The 24,648-nt window shown below is 31.6% G+C and overlaps 1 protein-coding gene across 1 annotated transcript in view; it reads left to right on the top strand.

The window, feature by feature from the left end:
- The window catches only part of LOC129232512 (copper-transporting ATPase 1-like), a 98,784-nt gene that overhangs the window by 52,402 nt on the left and 21,734 nt on the right, over positions 1-24,648 (top strand). The window contains exons 7-14 of the mRNA XM_054866655.1: positions 3,288-3,367; positions 4,523-4,691; positions 9,819-10,052; positions 10,859-10,999; positions 12,434-12,667; positions 16,431-16,571; positions 20,453-20,641; positions 20,935-21,117. Coding sequence (XP_054722630.1) covers positions 3,288-3,367; positions 4,523-4,691; positions 9,819-10,052; positions 10,859-10,999; positions 12,434-12,667; positions 16,431-16,571; positions 20,453-20,641; positions 20,935-21,117 — 1,371 coding nt within the window. The remainder of the gene's footprint in view (positions 1-3,287; positions 3,368-4,522; positions 4,692-9,818; positions 10,053-10,858; positions 11,000-12,433; positions 12,668-16,430; positions 16,572-20,452; positions 20,642-20,934; positions 21,118-24,648) is intronic.

The raw sequence follows: 24,648 nt of genomic DNA, 5'->3' as shown, positions 1-24,648 counted from the left end.
TGTAGTAAAGGAAGTATTGTATTAGCAAAAAAAAAGTTCACTCAAAAATCCGCCTTAATTTCTATTTTGCTCGCCCCCGAATGAACGTTGAGTTTTTTTTCCAACCCGATCACATGTGGATATTTGCCTGAGAACGTATATATACCCAAAATATCCATTTTGAGGATGCCCGAGTTAATTACAACAAGTTTTCTCATGACATCTGGATATATGTACGTATGTGTGTATGTGCATACTGTTCACCTCTGACAAGTTGAGCTATGGCCTTGAGAAAGTCTATTTTTTCAAAGGAGAGCAATCAGTTAGAGGAGGGATAGTTAGGTCCAGAGTTGGGCTTCCATTACAACCCTTTTATTGGCGAGAAAATCCTGAACCGCTTGCTACGTCTTACCTGAATTATTTTGTTCGCCAAATGGGCAATAACACTGCAAACTAAATCCGCAAGTTCTTAAGCCAATTTTTCTCACCCCTATTTCTTCAAATCGAATTGTTTAATCAGTCGAGCAGCGGAGCTCAACTTGCCAGAGGTGGACAGTATGTGCGTATGTATCTCTCATAACTCAAAAACGGTCTGTCCTAGAAAGTTGAAATTTGGTACGTAGACTCCTAGCTGGGTCTAGTTGTGAACCTTTCCTTTTGGTTGCATTTGAATGTTCCAAAGGGGATCTTTTACACCTTTTTGGGGGAAAATCATTGTTAACTTCAATACAAACTCAAGTGGTGTTATAATTTGGCAAACACTTGGTGATATATCGCCAAGCATTTAGTCACCAAATTTTGTTCCTAACTTGGGGACAAATTTAGCATTTTTTTTTATTAATCTGGTTTCCATTTAGTCATCTTTTGAGAGTTAACCATTGAATCACATTAAAATTGGCAATGTTTGGAAAATTTATCTGTATAAAACGTTTTCTTTGCTTCGGTTCGCAACAAACTTAGGGTGAAAATTTTTAAAGGGTTTCTTTGCTTACTTCGAGGGACTATTCACTATTTTCATTGCATTGGAGTAAAAGGAAGTCATGTGATGCACACATCAGCTCATTTAACCCTAGCGTCAATGACCAAACTTTTCCCTTACTTTCAATAACCGGGTACCCATTTTGAATTTCGAAGATTTAGAGCAGAAAAATAATTTTTTTCTGACACCTCTTCTATTTAATTGAAACGTTTTCTTCCACCCTCACCTGGGGAAGTTTCAAAAAACGAAATGGTTTATTGTTTTCTAGCGTTTTATGTTTACGTTTCACGCTAAATTGTCTGTTAGAAACAAATGTGTTTCTCCAGTTTTTTCGTAATACTGGAAGCATTAGATTTTACACTTTGGTATTTTATAGTGAATTCGTAGTATTTTATTTATTTATACCAGTGATGTTCAACTAACGACCCGCGGACCACATGACGCCCGCGAAGCTCATACCATATACACATAGGCCTGTTGTACCAAAAAATATTATGTGTAATTTTATCCTCACTATCATTTTCTCAACCTTTGCTGTCATGCCGTCTGACATTCGTAGGTATACTCAAAAAAAAGAAAAAAAGGACAGATAATATATTTCATCTAAAATATTATTGTCTACATATTGAGAGAAACGAAGTTCCTGATTCGGTATCACTGATGATGTAACATAATATGTTCGTACATCAACAAAAAGAGAAAAAGCCGTAACATTGTTTTCCACTTCACATCATAACAAAAGAAGTTCTGGAGCAACCAAAAGTCACAACTATTTCGTTTTATAACAAAACAAAATGTAGTGTTGACACGACTGATCAAATTTTAATAATTTCGAAGCATTTGATCAAATGGTGAAAACCAATGGGTGTAGTGCCCTGTGAAATATAATTCTGAGTATACTTAATTTAAAATCTTAATTATATCTGTAAATGTAATTTGAATAAATGTAAATTATGTGGAAACTTTTTTTGCGTCTACGATCTGCAGTGTGACTCGTGTGTAATTGCAATGTTTTCAAGTGTTTATTAATTTTTATTTATTTTACTTTTTTTGCAGTGCGAAAAAAATTTCGAACATGGGAAGCGAGTCCAATTCTTCAGTTTTACACCAGAAAATAAGTGAAAAAATTGAAAAACGAATCTTTATTTTAAAAAAATCGTTCTTGAGGATTTTTAGATTTTTTTTTTTTTTTGGGGGGGGGGTACACGCTTGAGGGGGGGGTATCCCAACTTGCTACAAATGTTCATGCTTTTGAAATATACTCTTCTCTAACCCTTCAGAAGAATATTAATGGTGAATACAATGCTGTTTTCCCTATCAAATATAAATAATTACTATGTAATTGCCAAAAGCGTTATACAATTTGGGGGCGCGATGCCGAAGGGGGGAGGGGGAGTGAGAGGGGAAAACGGTGGTCATAATTTTATTCAAATGTAGTTTTAGCTTTGGGACAAACTTTAAGGGAACGAAAACTTTGTTTTTTCAATACGGAAGCTTCATTGGAATAGAATTTAAGCAATGTGATAGAAATTAAAACAGGGCTGAACATTTATTTTATTGAAAAAGATATTTTGTTATACAGTGGAACCCCCACTGTCCATTTCGTACATTACTCCACTTTGTAGGTCATTTTCTGCTGGTATGTGAAAAATGCTCTAAAGTTAATGTTAAAATATTCCCGATTTTCTGAAAACAGATCACACTTACATTTCCTCTTCATGACTCACATTGTTTTTTTTTTTTTGATAAATTTCTTTCTTAGTTGTTTGAAGCCATTCTGGTATTCTTTCTGTTTATCTTTTTGTCTTTATTTTCAAAGCATTTAAATTTTAAAAGAGTTTTTTTATTGTGAATACAAACAAATAAGCAAATTTGCAAAAAATTGTTACTCTAGAATGTTCTATTTAAATGAAATTGTGTATAAAGGCAAAAAAAAGGAAACACCTCAGGTTTCTCTCACTAGTCCATTTGAAAGGAGCCAATTTTGAAATTGGCCACTTGGAGAGCTACCACTTGGAAAAAGCTACTTGGATTTGTGCCATTGCACCCGATTTTACGTTTTCCCGCTTGGTATGTTTTTTATCATTAACAATACTGAATACGTTAAATTGGGGTTCCACGCTACCACATTATAGAAAAATAGTATATCACAATGGATGTATCACAATGGAAATGATCCCTCATTTCCAAACGAGAATCAACTTTTTCATTGGATGACATGGAAACTTTGGCTGTAAGGAGTTTTTACTGTTTTTTTTTAAATATAAAGTGTCTTTTACTTGTGCGACTTTTTATCTAATCACTATATTAATCTTTAATTTACTTGCAGAGTATGGGATTTGATGCTTATCCATTGTCAGATCGCACTCGTGATGCCAGTTATCTCTTACAGAAAGAAGAAGTTAGAAAGTATGTTAAATTTTGTACCTACTTAAAAAATAATTGGTTTTTTTTTGAGTTTGTTTTGAAATCGTTTTTGTAGTGAGTTTCTAATAAATGCTACTTTAGTTTTTGTATATAAGGTTTAAAAAACATATTAAAAGGTCCTTTTTAGATGACACTTCCATAATATGTTAGTAAAATAACACATGTATTAAGGTATTTCAGGGCTTAGTTGTGTGCTTGTTTTGTTTTTATTTTAATTGAAAAAAATTGTTATATTTGTTGGATTCCTGCTCACTGCGGAATTGTGGGCAATAAGAAGGCTGATATACTGGCAAAGAAAGGAACTTTGGTTCAGCAGCGCAGGAATCATCCACTTCCCTTCCATACAACTAAATTATTTGTTAACCTGACTCTCAAAAAAGTTCTCAAGCAAGATATGATTTAAGGTGCGCTTAACAAGAAATGGAAAACTATGAGAGAAAACAAAACAATTCCTAGTTATCCTAGGAAGACTGCAGTGTCTCTTTTCAGAAGTCTTGCTGGACATGACTATTTATGAGACCATCTCTATAGAATCAGAGGGGTGGATTCCCCAAAATGTTCTTTGAATCACTCCGAACAACCAATGACTGTTGAACATTTATAAAGTTGTATTATGTTATCTCAATATGAGGACATTGTGAAAAAATATTGAAGACCTTCTAAACTAATGGCTTAGGCTTCAATGTTTGGCATTTTTAAAATGAAAAAACTAGATATGTATACAATAGCAGTACCCACACAGTGATGTCCGTTACAAGTGATTCAAATTCCCTTGAAAGGAAGAGAATCCCCCCCCCCCCTTCCCTGATGTAAAATACTGTAAAAGCACTTATTTTTGTGGACCCAATGTAATCATGAAAATTTAAGCCTTGCAAAAAATTTCACCTTTATATACTCACTACATTTGGTTCAGCTCATATAAATTTCGACAAATTTTCTGTTCTCAAAATCATGGATATTTTCATTTTCATTTGCTTAAAAATCTGAAAGGTAAGCTGAAATTCAGGCAAAATTATAACTTTTAAACAAATTCTTGATTGCAAAAACGTTGTCAGTAGAAATTTATGTTTTTATTTTTAATTTATTCATGGATGAAAAAAGATTTCAGCTAGTAATTTGTTTCTTCTTGTTTTATAGATGGAGAAATTCCTTTTATCTTTCACTCATGTTTGGTTTGCCGTCCATGATTGTAATGATGTATTATATGTTTATGAAAATGCACAATATGGAAAAAAAGTGGTGTTGTGTTGTTCCTGGTCTTTCAGCTCAAAATTTGTATTTGTTTTTGCTTGCAACTCCTGTTCAAGTAAGATTTTAAATAAATGCATTTTTAATGTACACATACATTTGAATTTAATAGGTAATTTAAGAATTACAATTAAATTGCCAGATGAAGTATTTAAAAATGAAGTAGAAAACTTTGGTTTCAGTATTGAATGTTTGAAGTATAATTAAAAACGAGGTAAATCCTCTAAAATTACTTTTCTTTTTTTTCCCTTTAGTTCTGATTTGTATTTTTTTCACATTAAATTTAACATATTCATGTACTATATTTTAAAGTATTGTAACGGATTCGGTGCGACTTCCACTTTCTTGAAATGAAGACACAGTTCTTGATAAAAACACGGGAGCTTTATTTACACTATGTACAGGAGAAATCGTTAACAACTGCTAAATTAATCATCAGCAATTAAGCAAATATCACTCAACACCGTAAACTTAACGGTTACACACGTATTTACTTCCAAATACGAAAACAACACAGCGAAATGCCTCGCTATAAACAGAGCAAATACGCTCTCCGTTCGAAATCTCAATCGAAACTCACTTTTTATCCATCTCTAATGGCTTATATACACACCGAAAAGAAATCTCTCAAATATTCCACACGCTTCTGGAAAATAGTAGACCGTTATCAAATTTTATCAATGAACAAAAAGGAAATAGGGGGGTCGTATACTTTAGCCATATGAAAAGGGGTTGTATATTCATTACGGGAAACTATTTACAGGTTACGTTACTACAATAATTACTATTTACAGGATTTGTAACAGTATTGTCCATGTATAAAGAGTTGAACCACGGAAAAAATTTCATTTTTTAAAATTCAAATCAATTTTGTTAGATGTTAGTATTTTTTACAAAGTCTAAAATTTAAATTGGATATGGTTATTAAATGTTGAAATATTGTTGTTTTATCTCATTTTTATGTTGCTTATTTCATGCTACATGTCTTGCATAAAGTTAGTGTTTGACTACTATTGTAAGCAGTTTGTTCTGCTTTCGAATTACAGTATTGTTAATATGTCCTCATTAGCACACAATGCAAAGTATGTTGTGCAAAAAATATGAAGCTATTTTAAATGTAAGCTAGCTGGCCTGTGCCTAGTATTCGCGCTCTACAGTAGGAATGCCAAAATCTATTTTTCTTTATTTAAGTGTAATGTTTTGAATAGAACACAACACAACTTTAGAAACTCAATCCACCACACTATCTCTTGTGTGGTTTTAGGTCAAGTCATCAGTTTAAAAGCGTTTTTACTTTCTTCTATATCCAATATATAGAAGAAAGTATTGGATTCGTGCAAATTTTCGAATTTCGATGGATTTGAATGTTTTGAAATGTGCTGAGTCCATTTTGACGATTTTTGGAAAATGTCTGTCTGTGTGTGTGTATGTGTCACGTATGTGTGTGACCAATTTTTTGTGGCCGCTCTACAGTAAAAACTACTGCATGAAATCGAACGAAATTTGGTATACATATGTGCCCTATGTGAACTTTTGCCCATTGGTTTTTGGCATGAATTCCTCCAAGGGGGTGGAGCAATGGGACATTTGGAAGTAACTGGCGGAATCAAACAAAATTGGGTCCATACGTTGCCCCTAACAGTTACAGGTGCTGATTCAATTTTGGTGTCAATAACTCAAGGGGGGGGGGGTCGAGTTATAGAACGTTTTTTGTCATCAATTGTGACTGCTGTACAGAGCAGTTCAATTTTAGCCAGGCCAAAAAAGACCAACCGGCTTTTTTTTTTGGTTTTAAACCGCTTAAAAAAAGTCAGCTTTTATAAGAAAATTATTTTTTTGGTTATTTTCATTGTAATTTAATCAAAATTAAAATTATATTTGTATCCTTAATGTGTTAAATCAAATTCTACCACTCACATACAAATGCTACTACTGTGTTAAATCAAATTCCATGAAACAAGAATAAAAATTTGGTAGTTGTAAAAAAAACTTGATCTATATTAAAGAAATTAATCTAGTTCAATAGAATTCAAATACGTGAAATACACCTCCAGCTCAGTCATTTCCAGCCGAGGACTGCAGTTTCGTGCTTATTAGCACTCATCAGCCCGGCATGTTAAGTTCAAAAGATCACATGACAATGCTGCTGTTATACCAGTCATTTGGTTCAGACTTTAAATAGCTATGCACTTATCTTTTCTTTTAATCACCAAAACTGTTTCTTATTTTCTAAAGGAAAGTGAAAAACATTTTTAAAAAAATAGTTTCCTATATAAGAATACATAAAAAAACCAACAAGACTATATTGGTGAATGAATTTAAATTCTGCTTGAATGATATGGACCTACAATTGCTTATAGGTGCATTACATAAATAGTTGCCTCTGTGCTAAAAGCTGAGCCAACTGATCACTGCAATGAGTCTTTTAAAATTTTTTACTTCGGGCAGTATTGTAGCAGGAACTGGTAAATTGATATTTTCAGGGTTTTAAAAGTACTTGATTATTGGAGGAAGAAAGTACTTGAAACAGTTCTGTCTGACTTTAACCTGGCGAAAAAAAAAGACTGATTTGTTTGGTTTAAATCACACTGATTATGACACTCAGTTTTCGTTTTCACATTAAGGTGGTAATCTAAAGCAGGAGAAGTCTAAAATATGATTTTTAATGAATGCAAAATTTAGTTCTGTTTTACAAAGATGCTATTTTCAGTGTTAAAGACAACAGCTTATTTGGTGGATCATCCAACAAAAGTGTCAGGGTTTTGCCAGAAATAATTTGCAGTTTTTCTGTATATGTTCCTTTTATTATTTTAGTTTCAGCAAACGTATTGTCTTTTTACTTAATTTGACATTTGTTAGCTTATTAAAATGCATAGAGATCATTATTATGAAGAATATGGTACATGATTAATAAAAGCCAAAAAAAGCCAGATTTTTTTTAAAAAAGGTCAAAAAAGATTGGCTTTTTTAATAAAAGCCGTCCGGCTTTTTTTCAGCCCTGCTGCTGTATCTCAAGAAATAATGAACAGAGTCGAACAAAAATTTATCGACAAGTAGCCCTTAGAATGTATAAAACATGATTCTATTTTGGCGTCAACAGCTGAAAGGGGGGTGGTGCAATCGAATGATCTTTTCTTTCCATTGTGAGTGCTGTGCCTCAAGAAGTAATGCTACATTCTGGATGAAATTTGGAATAAATGTGAATTCATATGTAAACAGGCGTTGGTTCAATTTTGGCGCCAATCGCTCCATGGGCGGGGGGGGGGGGGGGGTTGTGAATGAAAATAACTTTATAATTGCAACAATGAGAAAGATAAATCGTAATAGACTGTCGTCTGCTCATTTTGCGTGATTTTAGTAGTTGGGAAATGACCAGAAAATCACGATGATTTAAGTTTTTTACCTTTTGCCGTCTTGTGTTTGTTAACAAGTAAATGTTTTTAATTAGTTTAAGCAAGGCTATTAAAGTAATTTTCAAGTTTCAATCTTTGCTTTGCTTTTGAGATGAATCGGGAATTGCGATGGTGGTCAATTTATGGCGTGTGTAATTTTGTTTTTGTTGGAAATATTGCTTCCTTGCCAAGCATGGGGTGGGATCAGAATTATAAGAAAGGTATAGAAGAAAGTTTCTTGATAGCCACAACACCACAACATACTAGTTTAATTTTTTTTGCCACTAATATTTTAGAGCAGATTAGCGGTACATGTGAGCTATTATTTCTTTTTATGTAATATGTTCATATTAGGATAAAAATGATTTTTTTTTTTATATATAAATAGGTAACATCTTAATATGGTTTAAAATTAAAAATGTAGTCCCACCTCAAAAAAATTTCCAAGTGAAAAAAACTATAAATTAAGCAATATATGTATCTCTACATAGTATAAAATGAAGTCCCCAAAAAGCGTCTGTGTGTTTGAACTCGCAAAACTCGAGAACTACCCGGCCGACTGCGATGAAATTTTGGCAGTTTGCTCCTTTAAGTCCTGAAAAGGTTTGCAGACCAGTTCGAATAAAATTCGATGAATAGTTCTCTTTTTATTCCAATTTACGTCAAATTTTCACATAAATTCTCAAATATGGGGGTGAAAAATTACTTGCACACATTAATATTACATATCGTTAGAAAGGGTAGAATTTTCCACATTCTACACAATTTGTTTCAATGCTCTAACTTTATTACAGCGGGAGTTATTTGCTTTTTTAGCTCGATTTTTTTTAGGCTTAGCTGAAATTTAGGCACTACTTCCTTCACTAAATAAATCAATAAAAAGTGAAGGAATTGTCCCACAGCTTTCTTTTTGACGCCATTGGAAAAAGCGACCTTTTTTACTCCAGATCTAACTCGACCTATGGTCGAAAAAATAAGCTTTTATCTCGAAAGGAAAAAAGTTACAAGACTTTTTAAATCAAGTTTAAGAGATCTCGATTCCATTCAAATTGTAAACCATTTTCTTTTGCATTTTAATTCCTTAAACTTATTTTATTTTGTATTTCCATGATTACGTATTTTAAATCCATCTTTCGGGATTTAATTTCTTAAAAGTATTTTAATATCAGTCGTCATTGTTTGGAAGGGAAATCATGATGTTTCTTTTTTATTTATTTATTTTTACGCCTGATTGTTGAATATACGTCACTTGACACAATTTTTATTTTCAAGGTAGACCGGGCAAAGCCGGGCAACGCAGCTAGTTTTTTATAATCTAAAGACTATTTCTAGAAGTTTAGTTCACACTAAAAAGTATGTGAAACAGAATAAGTATATTATTTCTTGATGACAACATTCAAAAACTTCAGTTGATCTTAATATCTTTCTACTTAAGCTAATTTTTAGCAGCCAATAAAATTTAAATTAAAAATTCTAGAAAATAAATGGTTAGTATGAATAGTTTTTGCTGTACTATTTATATTTCTTTTTTCTTTTTTTTAAATTATTAATTTAAATTTTCTTGGCTGCTTTAGGATTGCACTGAATGTAAAGACATGTAAATATAAAGGTCAACTGCAGTTTTTGAGTGTTGTAATTAAGAAATAATTGTGTACTTGTTTAATTTCAAACTTTTTATTGTTAACATAAGTAATAGAAATAGTCTTCAGAAAAAAAAATCATTTCTCAAAAGTATATTTGTTGTTTAATGTTCTGCTTTATACAAAAATTAAGCATATTTTAATCTTTTTCAGTTTTATGGTGGAAGATACTTTTATGTCCAAGCTTACAAAGCACTTAAACATCGAATGGCTAACATGGATGTTTTAATTATGTTGGCTACAACAATAGCTTATTTTTATAGTGTTGGTGCACTTTTATATTTTATGGCAGTTGAATCTGATCATAGCCCTAAAACATTCTTTGAAACACCTCCCATGCTTTTAATCTTCATTTCACTTGGAAGATGGCTTGAGCACATTGCTAAGGTATGTGTTAACATTTTTTACTCTCTTTTAGTCTAGGTGTCAGCGCGGAATATTCCTTTTTTTTTTTTTTTCTGGTTGGTACCCATCAGACCTAAAACAGCCAGCCTTACGAATATTCCTTTAAATTTGTATGATGTTGTAATTTTTCAAATAAGGGTGAATTTATAAAACATAAGATGGGGTTGGTTGGGGTAAGTAGAGCATTAGGTAAAAGAACCCCTCCAACTGCGAAGTATTTTCAATTTTTTGTGCAAGCATTGTTCCATTGGAATGGGTGCTAGCCAAAAGGTTTCAGATTGAGATAGCTAAGATTGCTTTTTCATTATATTTTTTAACATAAAAGGTAATTAGCAAAAATGTTTCTTGTTTTTGGCAAAATACAACAATAATTAAGAACCTGGGTCAGCTCTTGTGTTTGCACAATAACTTAACAATTATGTTTTTTGTATGCAAAATGAAGTTTGATACTTTTTTAACATAAAATGGTATGTTTTCTCTTTCATTTATATTGGAAATTGAAATTGCTTTTCCATTACTAAACTTAGAGATTTTCCTCATTTGCATTTGTTTAGCATATTGATGCACTTTTTCAAAATTTTGAATCTAATGTTAAGAATTTATTTATTAAAGTTTTCCAATTTTGAGTTGTAATTATTGGTAACCATTCAAATTTATTTAATTTTATTTTGCTTGTTATCATTAAAATGGTATATTTAATTTACAAAAAGGTTAAGAGTCGACAATCAACTTAATGTTCTTCCATAAACACTAAGTAAATTGTTTGACCAACAGTATTGTATTTTTAGGGAAAAACATCAGAAGCTTTAGCCAAACTTCTGTCTCTTCAAGCTACTGAAGCCACACTAGTAGAAATTGATGATGATGGTCAAATACTGAATGAAAAGCAAATAGATGTTGAACTTGTTCAACGAGGAGACATATTAAAGGTATACTTTAAATATGTGTTTGTCTTTCAAAGTTTAATCCTTTTCTTGCTTCTATTTTTAAAATACAACAATCCATTATGTGGGATAAATTCTATACGTCAGACCCAGACAGACTTCAGAAACATAATCACAACTTTACAAGAGAGAGGAATAACTTTTTTCTGACACATGCAAAGGATGGGATGCACACTCTTTTAATCAAAGTAAAAAATTGAAAAGGATTTTTTTTAAAAAGTATTACATTCACATGACTCGATGTGTAATAAATAGGCTTCTACATACAATGCACTGATGAACAGAAAATTGCAATTTTTGAACTTACATTAGTCTGGCTCTGAGGTACAGAATTAATTATTTAATATAGTTTACTTTTTATATTCTGAATTAAAAACTGCATTTGTAAATATTGTCAAATTTGTTCCCAAAATTTTAGGGCTCAAAAGTAGATAAAAAGTGATGCATAATTTCTGGCTATAATTGATTTTACAAGGCTGATCATAGAACTCTCAAAAAGGTACAAACATGAAACTTACTCAGAAAAGTAACATAAAGGCATGCAAATTATAAAAGTACAGTCAAACCTTGTTAACCCAAAACTCATGGAACCATTAAAATTATTTCATGTTAACTAGATTTCATATTGCGATAAATTATTAAGTGATTAACTCAAATGATCAAACAAGTATTTCATGTGAAGCAATTTCGCATCAGCAAGGTTTGATTTTATTAACTTTTAGTTTGCATTTATATTAATTAAGAATAACCCCTTACACATCAAATAAAATCTGGTAGCATGCATTGTAAAACCTGATGTGCATAGTTTGAAATATAGAGCCACTCCGATTTTTGAAATTAATCTTTCTCTTTTCCAATCATATGTTTCATTTGTATAATATTGTATCCTGAAATATCAGAGTGCAAATCAACTTACCGTAAACTAAGACCACTCAAATATGTTTTCTATGAGAACTAACAATAGCATACAATACAGCGTGTATAAACCTAAAACTAAAAGAGATAGTTAGTTTAATTTCCTCATGAAATTTAATCCTTTTTTATTCTACAAAATAACTTTTGCTTCATAATCCCTTTGGCAGGAGGTTTTCCAAAATTCATCAACAGATCTGAACTGACCAAAAATATTCAACTGGATTTCCATGTTTAATGCTGGTCTGTGGCCAGCCATTATAGAATCAAAGTTTTTTGGGATGTTATCCCTAAGGCAGCTCTTTTGTTACATTCTAAAGAAAACAAAAAATGCTCTTTACTTAATTTCTTAAACTGCTGTTGATACCCTTTTAATTCATTCTATGATTTACTTTTCATGGCTAAAGCATTCGTTCTGTGGCATTTCACTTATCATTATACACTATGAGGCTAATTACAAAATTTTTTCATCATGTTCAACACAATATATCTCTCTTTATTGAACAGGTTGTCCCTGGAGCTAAAATCCCTGTTGATGGTAGAGTAGCATTTGGAAATTCCATGGCTGATGAATCTCTTATTACTGGAGAGTCTTTACCAGTCCCAAAACGTCCCAACTCACAAGTGATTGGTGGTTCTGTTAATCAGAATGGAGTACTACTTATTGTTGCAACCCATATTGGAAAAGACACCACTCTTGCTCAAATTGTGAAACTGGTGGAAGAAGCACAGACATCTAAGGTAACAGGTTTAATTTTAAAAGGTTGCTACACTTCAGTAAATAAATTCAGTGTATACATAGGTTTTAGTTGCTCTTTTCCTTAATTATTAAATGCATGTAATTAATAATAATTTTGGGAAAAGAAAATTCTTAAACTTGAATCTTTTTGTTTCCATTTTACTAAAACTTTTTGGGTTTTTTCTTTTTCTCGCTCTATGCTGCTTTTGCTATGTTATTAAAATTTGGTTTTACACTTTGGAATCTTAATTCTGCCTATTTTCTTTCTTTTTATTTCAATTTTATTTTATTTTGTTTATTTTTTGTATTTATATTTATAATTTATTTGTTTATTTTTAAGAAAAACTAATTAAATGTGTTTAAGTTTAAAGCCTTAAAAAATTCTGAAAATTACGTTAGCAGGGTTTGTGCAATTCCTACTTTTAATTTTTGATCCTACTTTTATATGGATTTTATATTACTTCTAATCTTGCTTTCATTATGTTTTTTATATCATCCTAAGAAATTAAATATTTTGATGTTTTATTTGTTAAGAAATATATACTTGGAGCACACTTGAAAAAGTCATGTGTACAGTCAAAAAATGTTAGGTCAAAAATACTTAATCAAGAAGTTTGCTAAAATGCGGCAAACTTAGCACACTTCATGTCTCTACATTATGTCTTGTCCCTGTGGACATTTGTCAGAATGTTACAGAAGTCATTTGAGGCCTTGACGATACAAAATTGTATTTTTGTCCTAGAGTTAACTTAAAACAGCTGTCTGAACCTGGTTATTTTTGGAAAAGTGTCCTACAATATTCTGTAGGTTTTCTGAATATGTTAAAGTTGCTAGGCACAAAATTTGGATTTTATGGTAGATACTGCCACACCTCCATCACACAAACACTGACCACTGCTGGTACTATTTCACAATGGTTACTTTGTGGCCCATTTACAATCACTATTTCATGATGAATTTCAAATTGTGAACCTCTTTTACCTTCTTAAAAAACATACTATTTCACATTAGTCAAAGCTCAATGTTACAGTAAATTTCTAGATTACAGTTTTTGTGTACTGTGCAGTAACTATTACAACTACTCAAATAATTTCATTTGGAAGCTGTGTAACACAGTACTTGTCTGCACACAAGCTTGGTTCTTGCTTTACATAACTGCCCCCTGCAGGAAAACTTTGATGCCATGAATTGACTTAATTTTCTGTTTATAGTGTTGATTATATTAACATGAAAGTTCAAGCGTTATCAATTCCATAACTAAAATATCTATCTATATATATAAAAATGGACTTTGGTAAATTTGTTCCCTAAGATCTCAGAAACTACCTGGCAGATTTGGCTGAAACTTTCACCGTTTGTTCTTTTTGGTACTGGGGAGGTTTGTAGACCAGTTCGATAGAAATCCGATTGATAATTCCTTTTTTATTCTAATTTGTCCAAATTTTCGCATAAATGCCCCAATATGACATATATTTAAAAAATACGTGCACATATTGAAATTATGTGTCCATCAAAAGCGCTTATTTTTCTGCTGAAGATGGCATCTGTTAGAAAGTTCTAAGTTGTATCAAAAACGAGTTATGGGCTTTTTTTGTTCCATGTTCGAAGGTTTTCCTCAACCCAATTCATTATTTAGTGTATCATCTCAACTCCCAGTTCATAGTTAGAATTGTTGAATGTTTTTGTGTATCGTCTGACTGTTTGAGGCTTTTCTCAAGTCAAATCTTGAAGTAACCTTTTTTCCCCCAAGATTGGCTAATAACTATAGATTTGGTTCATTATTTTCCATTTAAACGGAACTTTAATGTAATTAATGGGTTTTTTTTATTATTATTTGTGCTGATTGGATTTTTTAATCATTATCCAATCTGACAGCAGAAGCCTCGCCAAAATTTATGCAGAAATATTTCAGTAGCGGATGCATTTGGCAGTTTTTTCAACTGTCAGTTTTTGAAGTCAAAGACTACGTAATAATGTTTGTCAGCTTTCACCATGTAAACAAAATATCGTCAATCAAAGAATCTTTAAAAACTTTTTTTACTGTAAAATAATCCAGCAACTAAATTAGGTAAATCCATAAACAGCGCAAAAACTTCCATTAATGTGACTTTGTGCACAAATTCAAACCATCGCCAAATTTTACTACTTATTTTGGAAACATTACGGATGAAATTGTTTAGCGCCATTTTATGGTGACCAAAAGTATTTTAGCATATGGCGACAATATCTCTTTAACAAAAATTAGTAACATACAGTTTTACAAAGTAAGGAGGGGGAGCATTATCCAAGGTATCCCAAAACGATTCCCGCAAACTCGGTTAGTTATTCCCGCAAACTTTAGGTTTTTTCCAAAATAACTAAAGCAAGTTTAAGGGGATCACGGGCGTGACGCTATATTTTTTTAAACAGTTCGTTCTTCAATAGACATACAGAGAAGCTAAGACTCAATGTAAAAAAAAAAAAAGTATTAACTGATAAATCATTTTAAACATGTGAAGTTTAATTTCATAATTCGGAAATTCTTCAAATTTGTGTACGCTTAAATTTTGTGTTTTCGTTTGTAAATGAATACTATTTTGCTCTTTTTACTTACTGCTACTTTAGTTTTATGAGTAAGGAAGAAGCTAGATTTTAAGTCACGTCAAAAAGGTGTGTTTTAAGTTCTTTCACTTAAAGCAGAAAACAAATGCAAGTAACGATTGTTTCTGATAATTATTGCTAACCCAGGCAACGCCGGGTATTTTTTGCTAGTGTATATATATATATATATATATATATATATATATATATATATATATATATATATATGATATCGATTTATCGTTTTTTGATTTACCCGCAATTAAAATACCCTCAATTTGTAAAAATCAGAAAAATAAAGTTTTGTTAGTCTCTTTCTCTCTCTCTATACACACATATATGTATACACAATGTCCTTTATACACAATGTCCTGAGATAACATATATCATCAAATCAACGCACAGCCAATACCACTGATACCTCAGACTTGAAATTTGGTAGCCATATCCACATGATTACGAAAGTATCCACTAAGAATGGATTTTTCGAAATATCAATTGATTTGGAGAAACTAATTAAAACCCCTTAATTACTCCAAAATTAAAACCTGTAATTGAAATTTAAATTCCTTATTTTCGAATGCTTTCCTCCATTCAAATCATTATTCAGTACTTCAATTTTAGCTTTTGGTCGATAGCAAATTTTTAATTTCATATTTTTGTTCCTTACGTGATTCTTCAAGGCCTTTCTCAAGTCAAATAATAATGCTTCTGGCTTTTGCTTTCACTTTTTCAAAACTGGAAATGAAATTTTTCAGATCATCATCGCAGATAAAATATATAAATCATTTAAGTTTTATTTCAAATCATATAAGTAAACCCGAGCAATTCTGGGTACGGGAATGCTAGTTTTAAATAAAATATTAAAGTTATGAAAGATAGAAGAAAATAAGCATTTTTTGTGCTTTTAAGTTTTCAATATTTTTGTCCTTAATTTTCAAACACATTCGTGTGTTTTTTTATTACTTTTGAATTTCTAGTTTTTTCTTACTCTTGGAAAGAAAAACATTTTAAGAAAGCATAAGTTATGATATTTCAAATATGAGTTTTTAAAGGACATTTTAATTAAATAAAGCTAAGTGTCTCAAGTACCAACTTTGATAATTAAAAATATACATTTGAACTAGTAAATTTTATGCTCTCATTCATGTTTTTGTATGTTAATCATCATTTTCTTCATTAAAGGCACCTATTCAGCAGTTAGCAGATAAAATAGCTGGCTATTTTGTACCGGTTGTTGTTGCTGTCTCTGTCATCACGTTGGTTGGATGGATTGTTGCTGGTTATATTTCTGTTGATCATATAAAAATGTATCATAAACACCATGTAAGTTTTCAATGATTAAATCTTTAGAAATATAGCGATAAACTATTTGTTGAAACTAAATTTTGCTTATGATTGATGGTTGAGGTTTTAGGTTTTTTATAAAATCTACATTGATGCTAATTAAGATTTTAACTTAATATGCATTTGGAGAAATTGATGTTATTTATTTGGGCAAAAGAATATCAAAACTATTTAGATAGAACTGCAACTTTGTTGAAAACAAGAAACTGAAAGAAAATTTCTTATGATTACATTATTTTTGTTTTCAAGTGGAGACCTTGCAAACCTACATCTACCCTAATGTGCTTTCCCTTTTGTCTGAAACATAACAAAAGAGGATTTTAACAAGAGGTATGCACTGCTACATGCCTTTCTACAAATTGAATTACCTGTATTTCTATGTTTCATGCCGCAATGCAGGTGTTTTCATCACCCTTTTGTCATGTTAAAAACAAAAAGAAAAGGGAAACTACATGAGTGCAGATAGTTCAATAAAACTAACCTTGTCTTTATCTTTATGTTTTTAGGGTGTTTTTATTTTTTATTAAAAATGCATAAAGATATATCTTGAGTTATGAGCTGATGTGTCATTTTTTCTTAAAGTTAAATTATGTATTGAGAATATTTTAGAATTATGTTTTGTTGCATGAAATCTGAATTTTGCAACTTTAATACGTGCTTGATGCTATGATATTGGATTTTGGCAACCCAATAATTTTGAGTGAATGGATTTAAAAATCTTTGTTGCTCACATGTGCTATTGCAGTAGTTGTGAATAGCTTTTTTATTTTTTTAAATCAACAAAAGATACAGCTTGTTGAAATTTCTCTTTTCGAAATGTCTTAAACACAGTGATGGATTTTCCATCTTGCAATTGCAAAAGCTACCAACAACCAAAGGGATTCTCAAGGGGATACAAAGAAGGCACATAAATGTTTTGCATAGTTCTGTAAGAAATAAAGGGGCCCCAAAAATGCATTACAATAGACCCCCAAACCTGTAAATACATGCAAATAAGGAAACATTTATTTGGTCTGGAGTTGTGCTAAAATCGTTTCTCAAATATTTTAAGTCTATCTAATGTCTCATTAAGCGCCTGTGTAAGTTATCTTTTTCACCCTTTTAATGAAATTTCTCGCTGTTTCTTTACACACTCGTATAAGTTGTATAAAATTTTGGCAAGTTCAGAATGTATAAAAATGTACTAGTTATTAAATAAAGTGTTTTTAAACTTAATGTAGCTTTTCATTTTCTTGGGAATCTTTAATAGGAATGTATTATCATGGAAAAGCTGAATATGGTACCCTTTCTTTCTTTCTCTCCGCCCCCCCCCCCCCCACACAGTATAAAAAAAGGAAGAGAAATCTTTAACGGGCTGTGGAAATAACGGGCTGTTATCATTTTAAACTTTTGGTTATTTTTTGGAAACATTAAAAGTTATCAACCCATTTGTTAACTTGGTCCCTGAAAGTTGTAAATCTGTTTGAATTCAACTTGATTTTGTGCTTCTGTTTTCTCCCCACACTATGAGCAATTTCTTTTCTTTTGGAAAATTGCAGATTAGACACCATTATGAAGCAGGAAATGATTATATGCAGAAAATTACAGTATACCAGGGCTCCTGCTTAGGGATTTCAAATTTTAAGCCAGTAAATTAGTCTATTTTAATAGGTTTTAACTGCAGTCGAATTAAAAAATAATAATAATGGCTTTTTCTATAAAAAAAAAAACTTCAGTCAGAGAACAGAGTATAATTTTAGAGAGTATAAAATACAAACACCTACCTTTTTATTTTAAAAATGCAGCACATTTAAGTTAAATACCTGCAGGGTTCATACACTTGTGGTTAAAAAAAATTCCCTGACATTCCCAGGTTGTTTTTTAGAAAATACCAGGTTACTTGCTTCATTCAAAATTTGAAAGTTTAAATGGCAATATTTTCAAAATAATAAAAAGTGTTTAAAGTAGCAACGCAGAAGAACTGAAACTTCTCTCCTTATTTAAAAAAAAAAAAAATTGGAATTTTTTTTCTCTTTCTCAAAATTTTAAGTTTTTTTAAACATTTTGATCAAATTCTATTTAATTCATTTACTACTTGTTGAAAACAGAGTACTTTCAACTTATTTTAGTATTTCTTTGATGTCACGTGTCATGCGTAATATTATAGCATTTTGCTGTAGTCGTGCAGCAATCTTTTAGTATCCCCGCTTTTGGTTTACAATACTTCTTTTTATTTTCTTATTAGTATATAACACAACATACTGAGCAAAATGCAGAGCTAAATTTCAGTATAAATATGATTAACTTGTTGCATCGCTCGGTATAACATTTTTGCATAATAACAAAAATCAACATCCACCGATCATAGGCCAATGCCAATAATCCTTTTTTTTTCTCCTTTCGCATATTTAAGGATGCTTACATTACAATTTCAATTTTTCTTTTCCAGAAAGTAATAGTTATTTTTAAAAAATTTATAACTTCTTGCACATTTTATGTTTTTGGAAGTTTACCTCTACTTCCATCGTGCAAACGACCAAATATGGCGACTAAGTGAAAAATTTAAGATACTAAGTAGAATTTTGAATTTGTAGCATAATAGCAGTTATAAATAATTAATAATCCTTAAAAAACTACAATTAAAACAAAATAGTCAGCATTTAGCACATAAGCGTCTAAATCAATTAGAACAAAAAAATGTTCTGAAGATTAAATTTTGCATTTTTCTAGAAAATAATTACGAATTATCCGGAAAAAAAATGCACATTTTGTGTTTTCAATAGTTTGCATTGCAATTAACATCCAGTGCCGTTTTCGGGAGCTTAGGCACTTAAAAAGTCTTGTGTACTTCTATCTTGGGAATGACCAAATATGGCGGCTACCCCTCAAATATAAGAAATAATTTTTTGAATTTGTCGCATGAAGACAATTAAAAAATAATAAATCTTCATGAAACTATAATTCAGTTGTGTTCAAGGCAATGAACATAAAATTACATTTTAAGAAAAAAATTTTAATTTCTCAAGAAAATTATTTAAAATAATAATAATAAACAATTTACAGAGCATTTTGTGTTATTTTCATTAGTTTGCAATCAAAGAAAACATCCAATTCTGCTTGCGACTCCGTTTCACACGTAGCTGAAATGACTTTCCGATTTTAAAAAAAAATGATTTTCCCCGATTGACCCTCCCATCTTCAGGTTGTGCTTCCAAAGCAGTTAATTGTCCTCTTCCCTGTTGAGTTTGTGCATAGTTCCTGTTCACCCGAGGAAATTTTCCTTGGAACTATTGAGGGTCAAAAATGGCGGCTGCGGAAGTTTTTTTGGGTTGCCACTTTTGTTATTGCCAGTGTCATTTTGCCCCAAAATTTTTGCAATTTTACAAAAGAAACATTGATAAAAATGAAAATTAGATCTCATAGAACAAAATTCCCTGGGAAAAAATTGGAAAAAAAAAATTTGGGGACACATTTGGAAAATTCCCTGACATTTTTGACTAATGTCATTTTCCCTTACAAATTGCAGGTTTTCCCGGAGCATACAAACCCTGACTTGACCTTTTTTTTTTCATAAAATGTTTAACACTACTTTGACATAATTTTGAGAACAGAGGAGATTGTCTTTTCTAGTGCAAATTTTGTATAAGTTTCGTTTGCCAATAGTATTGCCAGATGAGAGTTTGTCTTGTTAAATTAAAATTTTTATTGCATTTGGCTTGTTGGTGAATACTTAGCTCAAGGCCTGGTGCACTATGTTTTGAATTAATCAAAATTTCTGACTATGTTTAAATTTGAGTGACTTATTTTAACTGCATCAAATTTCAATGATTTAATTGGATAAAATTAATTTTTATATTTGATTTTTCATTCAAAAATTTCAGAAAGAAGATGCAACAGATTCAGAAATAACTTTTCAATTTGCTTTTCAATGTGCTCTCACTGTTCTTGCAATCGCTTGTCCATGTTCATTAGGATTAGCTACTCCCACAGCTGTTATGGTTGGAACTGGTGTTGGTGCTGCTAATGGAATTCTCATCAAAGGGGCTGAAGCTCTAGAACTAGCCCACAAGGTTTGAATTCAGATTTATTTTATTTGAAAATGCAAATAAATTGAACATTTTTAGCATAAATAAAATGTTTTAAAAAACTTCAGCAGACAATTTTGTGCTTTTACAAAATGTATAACTTCAAAGAATAAATTGACAATGTTCAAAAATAAAACTCTTTTTAAAACTCTTTCTTTTTTTTAAACATACCATTTTTTAAAGTATATTTAACATTACCTTATTTGTTGCTCATGATAATTGAAACAAAATTTGGACTATTCCATCAATGAAAACTTTAATTTTGATTCTCTTTTTAGGTGAAATGTGTTCTGTTTGACAAAACTGGCACTATTACTCAAGGTGTACCAACCATGACAAGGGTTTGTGTTTTTGTTGAAAAAAATGTTTTTTCATTAGCAAAGATATTAGCTGTTGCTGGAACTGCTGAAGCAAACAGTGAACATCCCATAGCGGCAGCTATCACAGCATTTGTCAAAAAAGTATGCTTTCAGCTAAAATATTTCATAAACAAATCTTTTTTTTTTTTTTTTACTAGCTGCCTAAGGCGGTTTGATTTGACAGCCCGCGACTCGCCCACCATTTACAGTTTTAAATCATAACTATTCTGGCAGATGGCAGCTTTATAGATTCTAGGTTATAACTCTTGGATGCTGCCGTCTGCTGGATGTAATAATAACTTAAAATTCTTAATTTAGCAAAAGAATTAATTGACATTTTAATTGATATCTCTGCTAATTAAGGTCCTACAAAGATGAGACCAGACAAAATGAGGTTTGCATAATAAATTTTGAGTCTTTTAGTTCCTTGCTCGACTCTCAACTTCCAGTAGTTCTTGAGGAGATGAAGTAGCAGACACATAGATCTTCAAATTTTATTAGTGTTTCTTTCCTATTGAACATTAAGGATGAAAAGGCTAATTGTGGAAATGTATTGGCCATTTTATCTAAATGGTTTTATGGCATTAGTTGTTGACTATTATACACCCCGTCCCCCTTTCTATGTGTATTGTTATTCCCAAATAATATCAATGCAACTAACTGCTTGCTGGAAGCATTTGTAGACATGACTATGTACAGTAGGGTGGACCGAAAAACAACTTTTTTTTAATTTCGATGATGGGTTGTGCGGAAAAGGTGCCATTAGTGGAGCAAAGTGCACATAAAAAATTTGAATTTTTTCTGACAATTCCTTGATCTGCCGCAACTGTGTTGAAGTTTCGAAAAAATGCTGATTTTTCATGTTTTTAGCTAAAATTAGTAAAAATAGTATTTTTTTTCGATGATGAGTCACGTGAAAAAGGTGCCATTGGAGGCACTAAACTCCCATAAAAATTTTGGGGTGACATTTGGCTCTTTCCTTTGTTACAAATGAGTAGAAGTTTTGTCAATTTTCAGTTTTTTTAACGTTTACAATAAAAATTCTCAATTAGTAAAAATTTTGTTTTTGCCATAATTCTCTGCCAAATGGTTTCTATGGTTTTATCACATGTGATGCATTTTTAGATGTGTGGTGTGTTATAAATTAACTCCTTATTGCATATAAAGTTTTAAATTTAAAATGTACTATTAGAAAACTTAGTGCAGCTCTCTGTTTGATTAGCATTCAAAACCGACGGGAGTAACGCAGAATTCGTTCTTAATTACTGGTAAATATTTTGAAATAAGAACAAAGTTATTGTCTCCTAACTAAAAACAGTCATGTGAAACGGGACTCCCGTAAGAACATGAAAATAAAAACAGAAAACAACGGTGTCATTACATTTGCTTAAAAAAAGAAGGAAATAAAAATAAAACTGCAATGTTTGGTCTACATTTTTCATATGAACAAACTCCCGGTCTGCCACCTGATAAATAAGATAGAGAAAGTACTGAACCTAAGAACTTTTTTGGACCAATGACCAACCGAACCCAAGCTGATGGCATGCAAAAACCTACTTGTGCTATTATTCTAGGTTACCTCTGTCATGTATTTCTACATACATTGGCAAAAGAAAAGGAAAATACTGAAAATTTAAGCACAGACTAAAAACACATAATTGATAGCTGACCAACTTATTCAACTGGACTGTGCTCTCCAGAGTTACAAGACAGCCAACCAGGGCCTATTACGTAGACTAAATGGCTCACAGCTGACTACAGAACTCTTTGCTTGCAAAGTACATCGAAACCCAAAGATGCCATCGATGTCTCTCGCACCGTTCGTAATATGAATTGATTTGCCCGTATGATTCACCTAAAGAAACGACCAGGGTACGCAAAAGGGATTTAAAAAAGTAAATAGGCCTTCCTAGGAATTCATAACAATGCTACTACAACAATGGAAACTGACAAAAACCGAGGTATGAAAACATTGTGGTGAATATTAATTGAATAAATAGATAGTAATTTAGAAGAAACAAGGGTCAAGAAATACGCGTGTTTATGGTTTGAGGATCTAAAATTAAAATTCAGGTTAACTGAATACAACGATATGCTCGGTTTGGTTCTCAACCAATGCCAGCGAACCTCGAATCACAAAATTTCTTTTGTCACAAACAGGAATAAATATAGTATCCGAAACAGTTTTAGAAATTTAAGTCCTATGCCAGCTGTGTGTAGTAAAAAGAAATACTACTAAAATAGCAGAAATTTGCAGATGGCCACGAAGGAAAAGATGCTTTCGTTGTAGCAATACTGTAACAGAAGTAAAAGTGCTAAAAAGCAGAAATTCAACTGGAAAAAAGCTTCTATTACCTAAAACAGTGAAAATAAAGACTCTCTGTTGAAAGTACAAGCGGAAATTTTCTGTACATCCACACCATATTCAGTTCTTTGTTGAGTTATGTGCTGTTTAACCTTAATTTTAAACGCAAATGCAAAAAGTTTTCAAGAAGAAGATTTCAAATTTAAAATTTTATACACAATCAGAGCCCGATCAAGACAAACTGGTGCCCAGGTCCTGAGTAAAAATTGGTGCCCCCCCCCCATGAGAAAATCAGCACAATTTCAAAGTCAATATTTTATACTAGAAACCTAATACACTAGAAATCTACACATTACTACAGAAACCTGGGATTTGAATACCAAACACTTGATAGTCACCATGCTAATCATAGTTAAAATTGCCTTACCTTAAGGTGAAAATGAATTAAAAAACAATTTAAAACTGCAAAAATAGCAAAAAAAAAAAAAAAAAAAACTAATTCTGACATTAATCTTTAAAAAGGCTTCTTTCTGACTTTAACAGATGCAAATGTGTCGATCACATCATCGAAATCTAATTTTGATGTCACAATTTTCAATGGTCAATAAGAAAAACGCCTGTAAATTATCCTGAGAAACGCAGCTTCTCAAACGATTTTTGATTCTTTTCAAAGCTGAAAAGAAACGTTCACTTTAACAGAAAAAAAAAAGGAAGTAAGTAAGTTAATTTAGGCTATTTTAGTGCCCCTAAATTTGTGGTGCCCAGGTCCGCGGACCCGCCGGACCGTGCGTTAATCAGGCCCTGTACACAATAAGTAGTTAATTTATGACACACCACGCATCTAAAAATACATCACATGTGCTGAAACTATAGAATTATGGCAGAGAAATATGGCAAAACAAAATTTTTACTAATTGAGAATTTTTATTGAAAACCTTAAAAAAACTGAAAATTGACACAACTTCTACTCATTTGTAACAAAGGAAAGAGCTAAATGTCACCCCAAAATTTTTATGGGAGTTAAGTGTCCCCAATGGTACCTTTTCCTTGCGACTCATCATAAAAAATAAAAACACACTATTTTTACTAATTTTGGCTAAAAACATGAAAAAACAGCATTTTTTCGAAACTTCAACTCAGTTGCAGCAGATCAAGGAATGGTCAAAAAAAATTCAAATTTTTTGTGTGCACTTTACTCTACCAATGGCACCTTTTCCACACTACCCATCATCGAAAAAAAAAGTTGTTTTTCGGCCCACCCTCATGTACAGCATCCCTCAGTAAATTTATGTCCATCTGCAAATTATAATAATGCTTTCTGTGACCCA

Source organism: Uloborus diversus, chromosome 1 (genome assembly GCF_026930045.1).
Source record: "Uloborus diversus isolate 005 chromosome 1, Udiv.v.3.1, whole genome shotgun sequence".
Classification (NCBI taxonomy): domain Eukaryota; kingdom Metazoa; phylum Arthropoda; class Arachnida; order Araneae; family Uloboridae; genus Uloborus; species Uloborus diversus.
The sequence above is the reverse complement of the archived record's forward strand: the minus strand, read 5'-3'. Positions and strand labels throughout refer to the sequence as shown.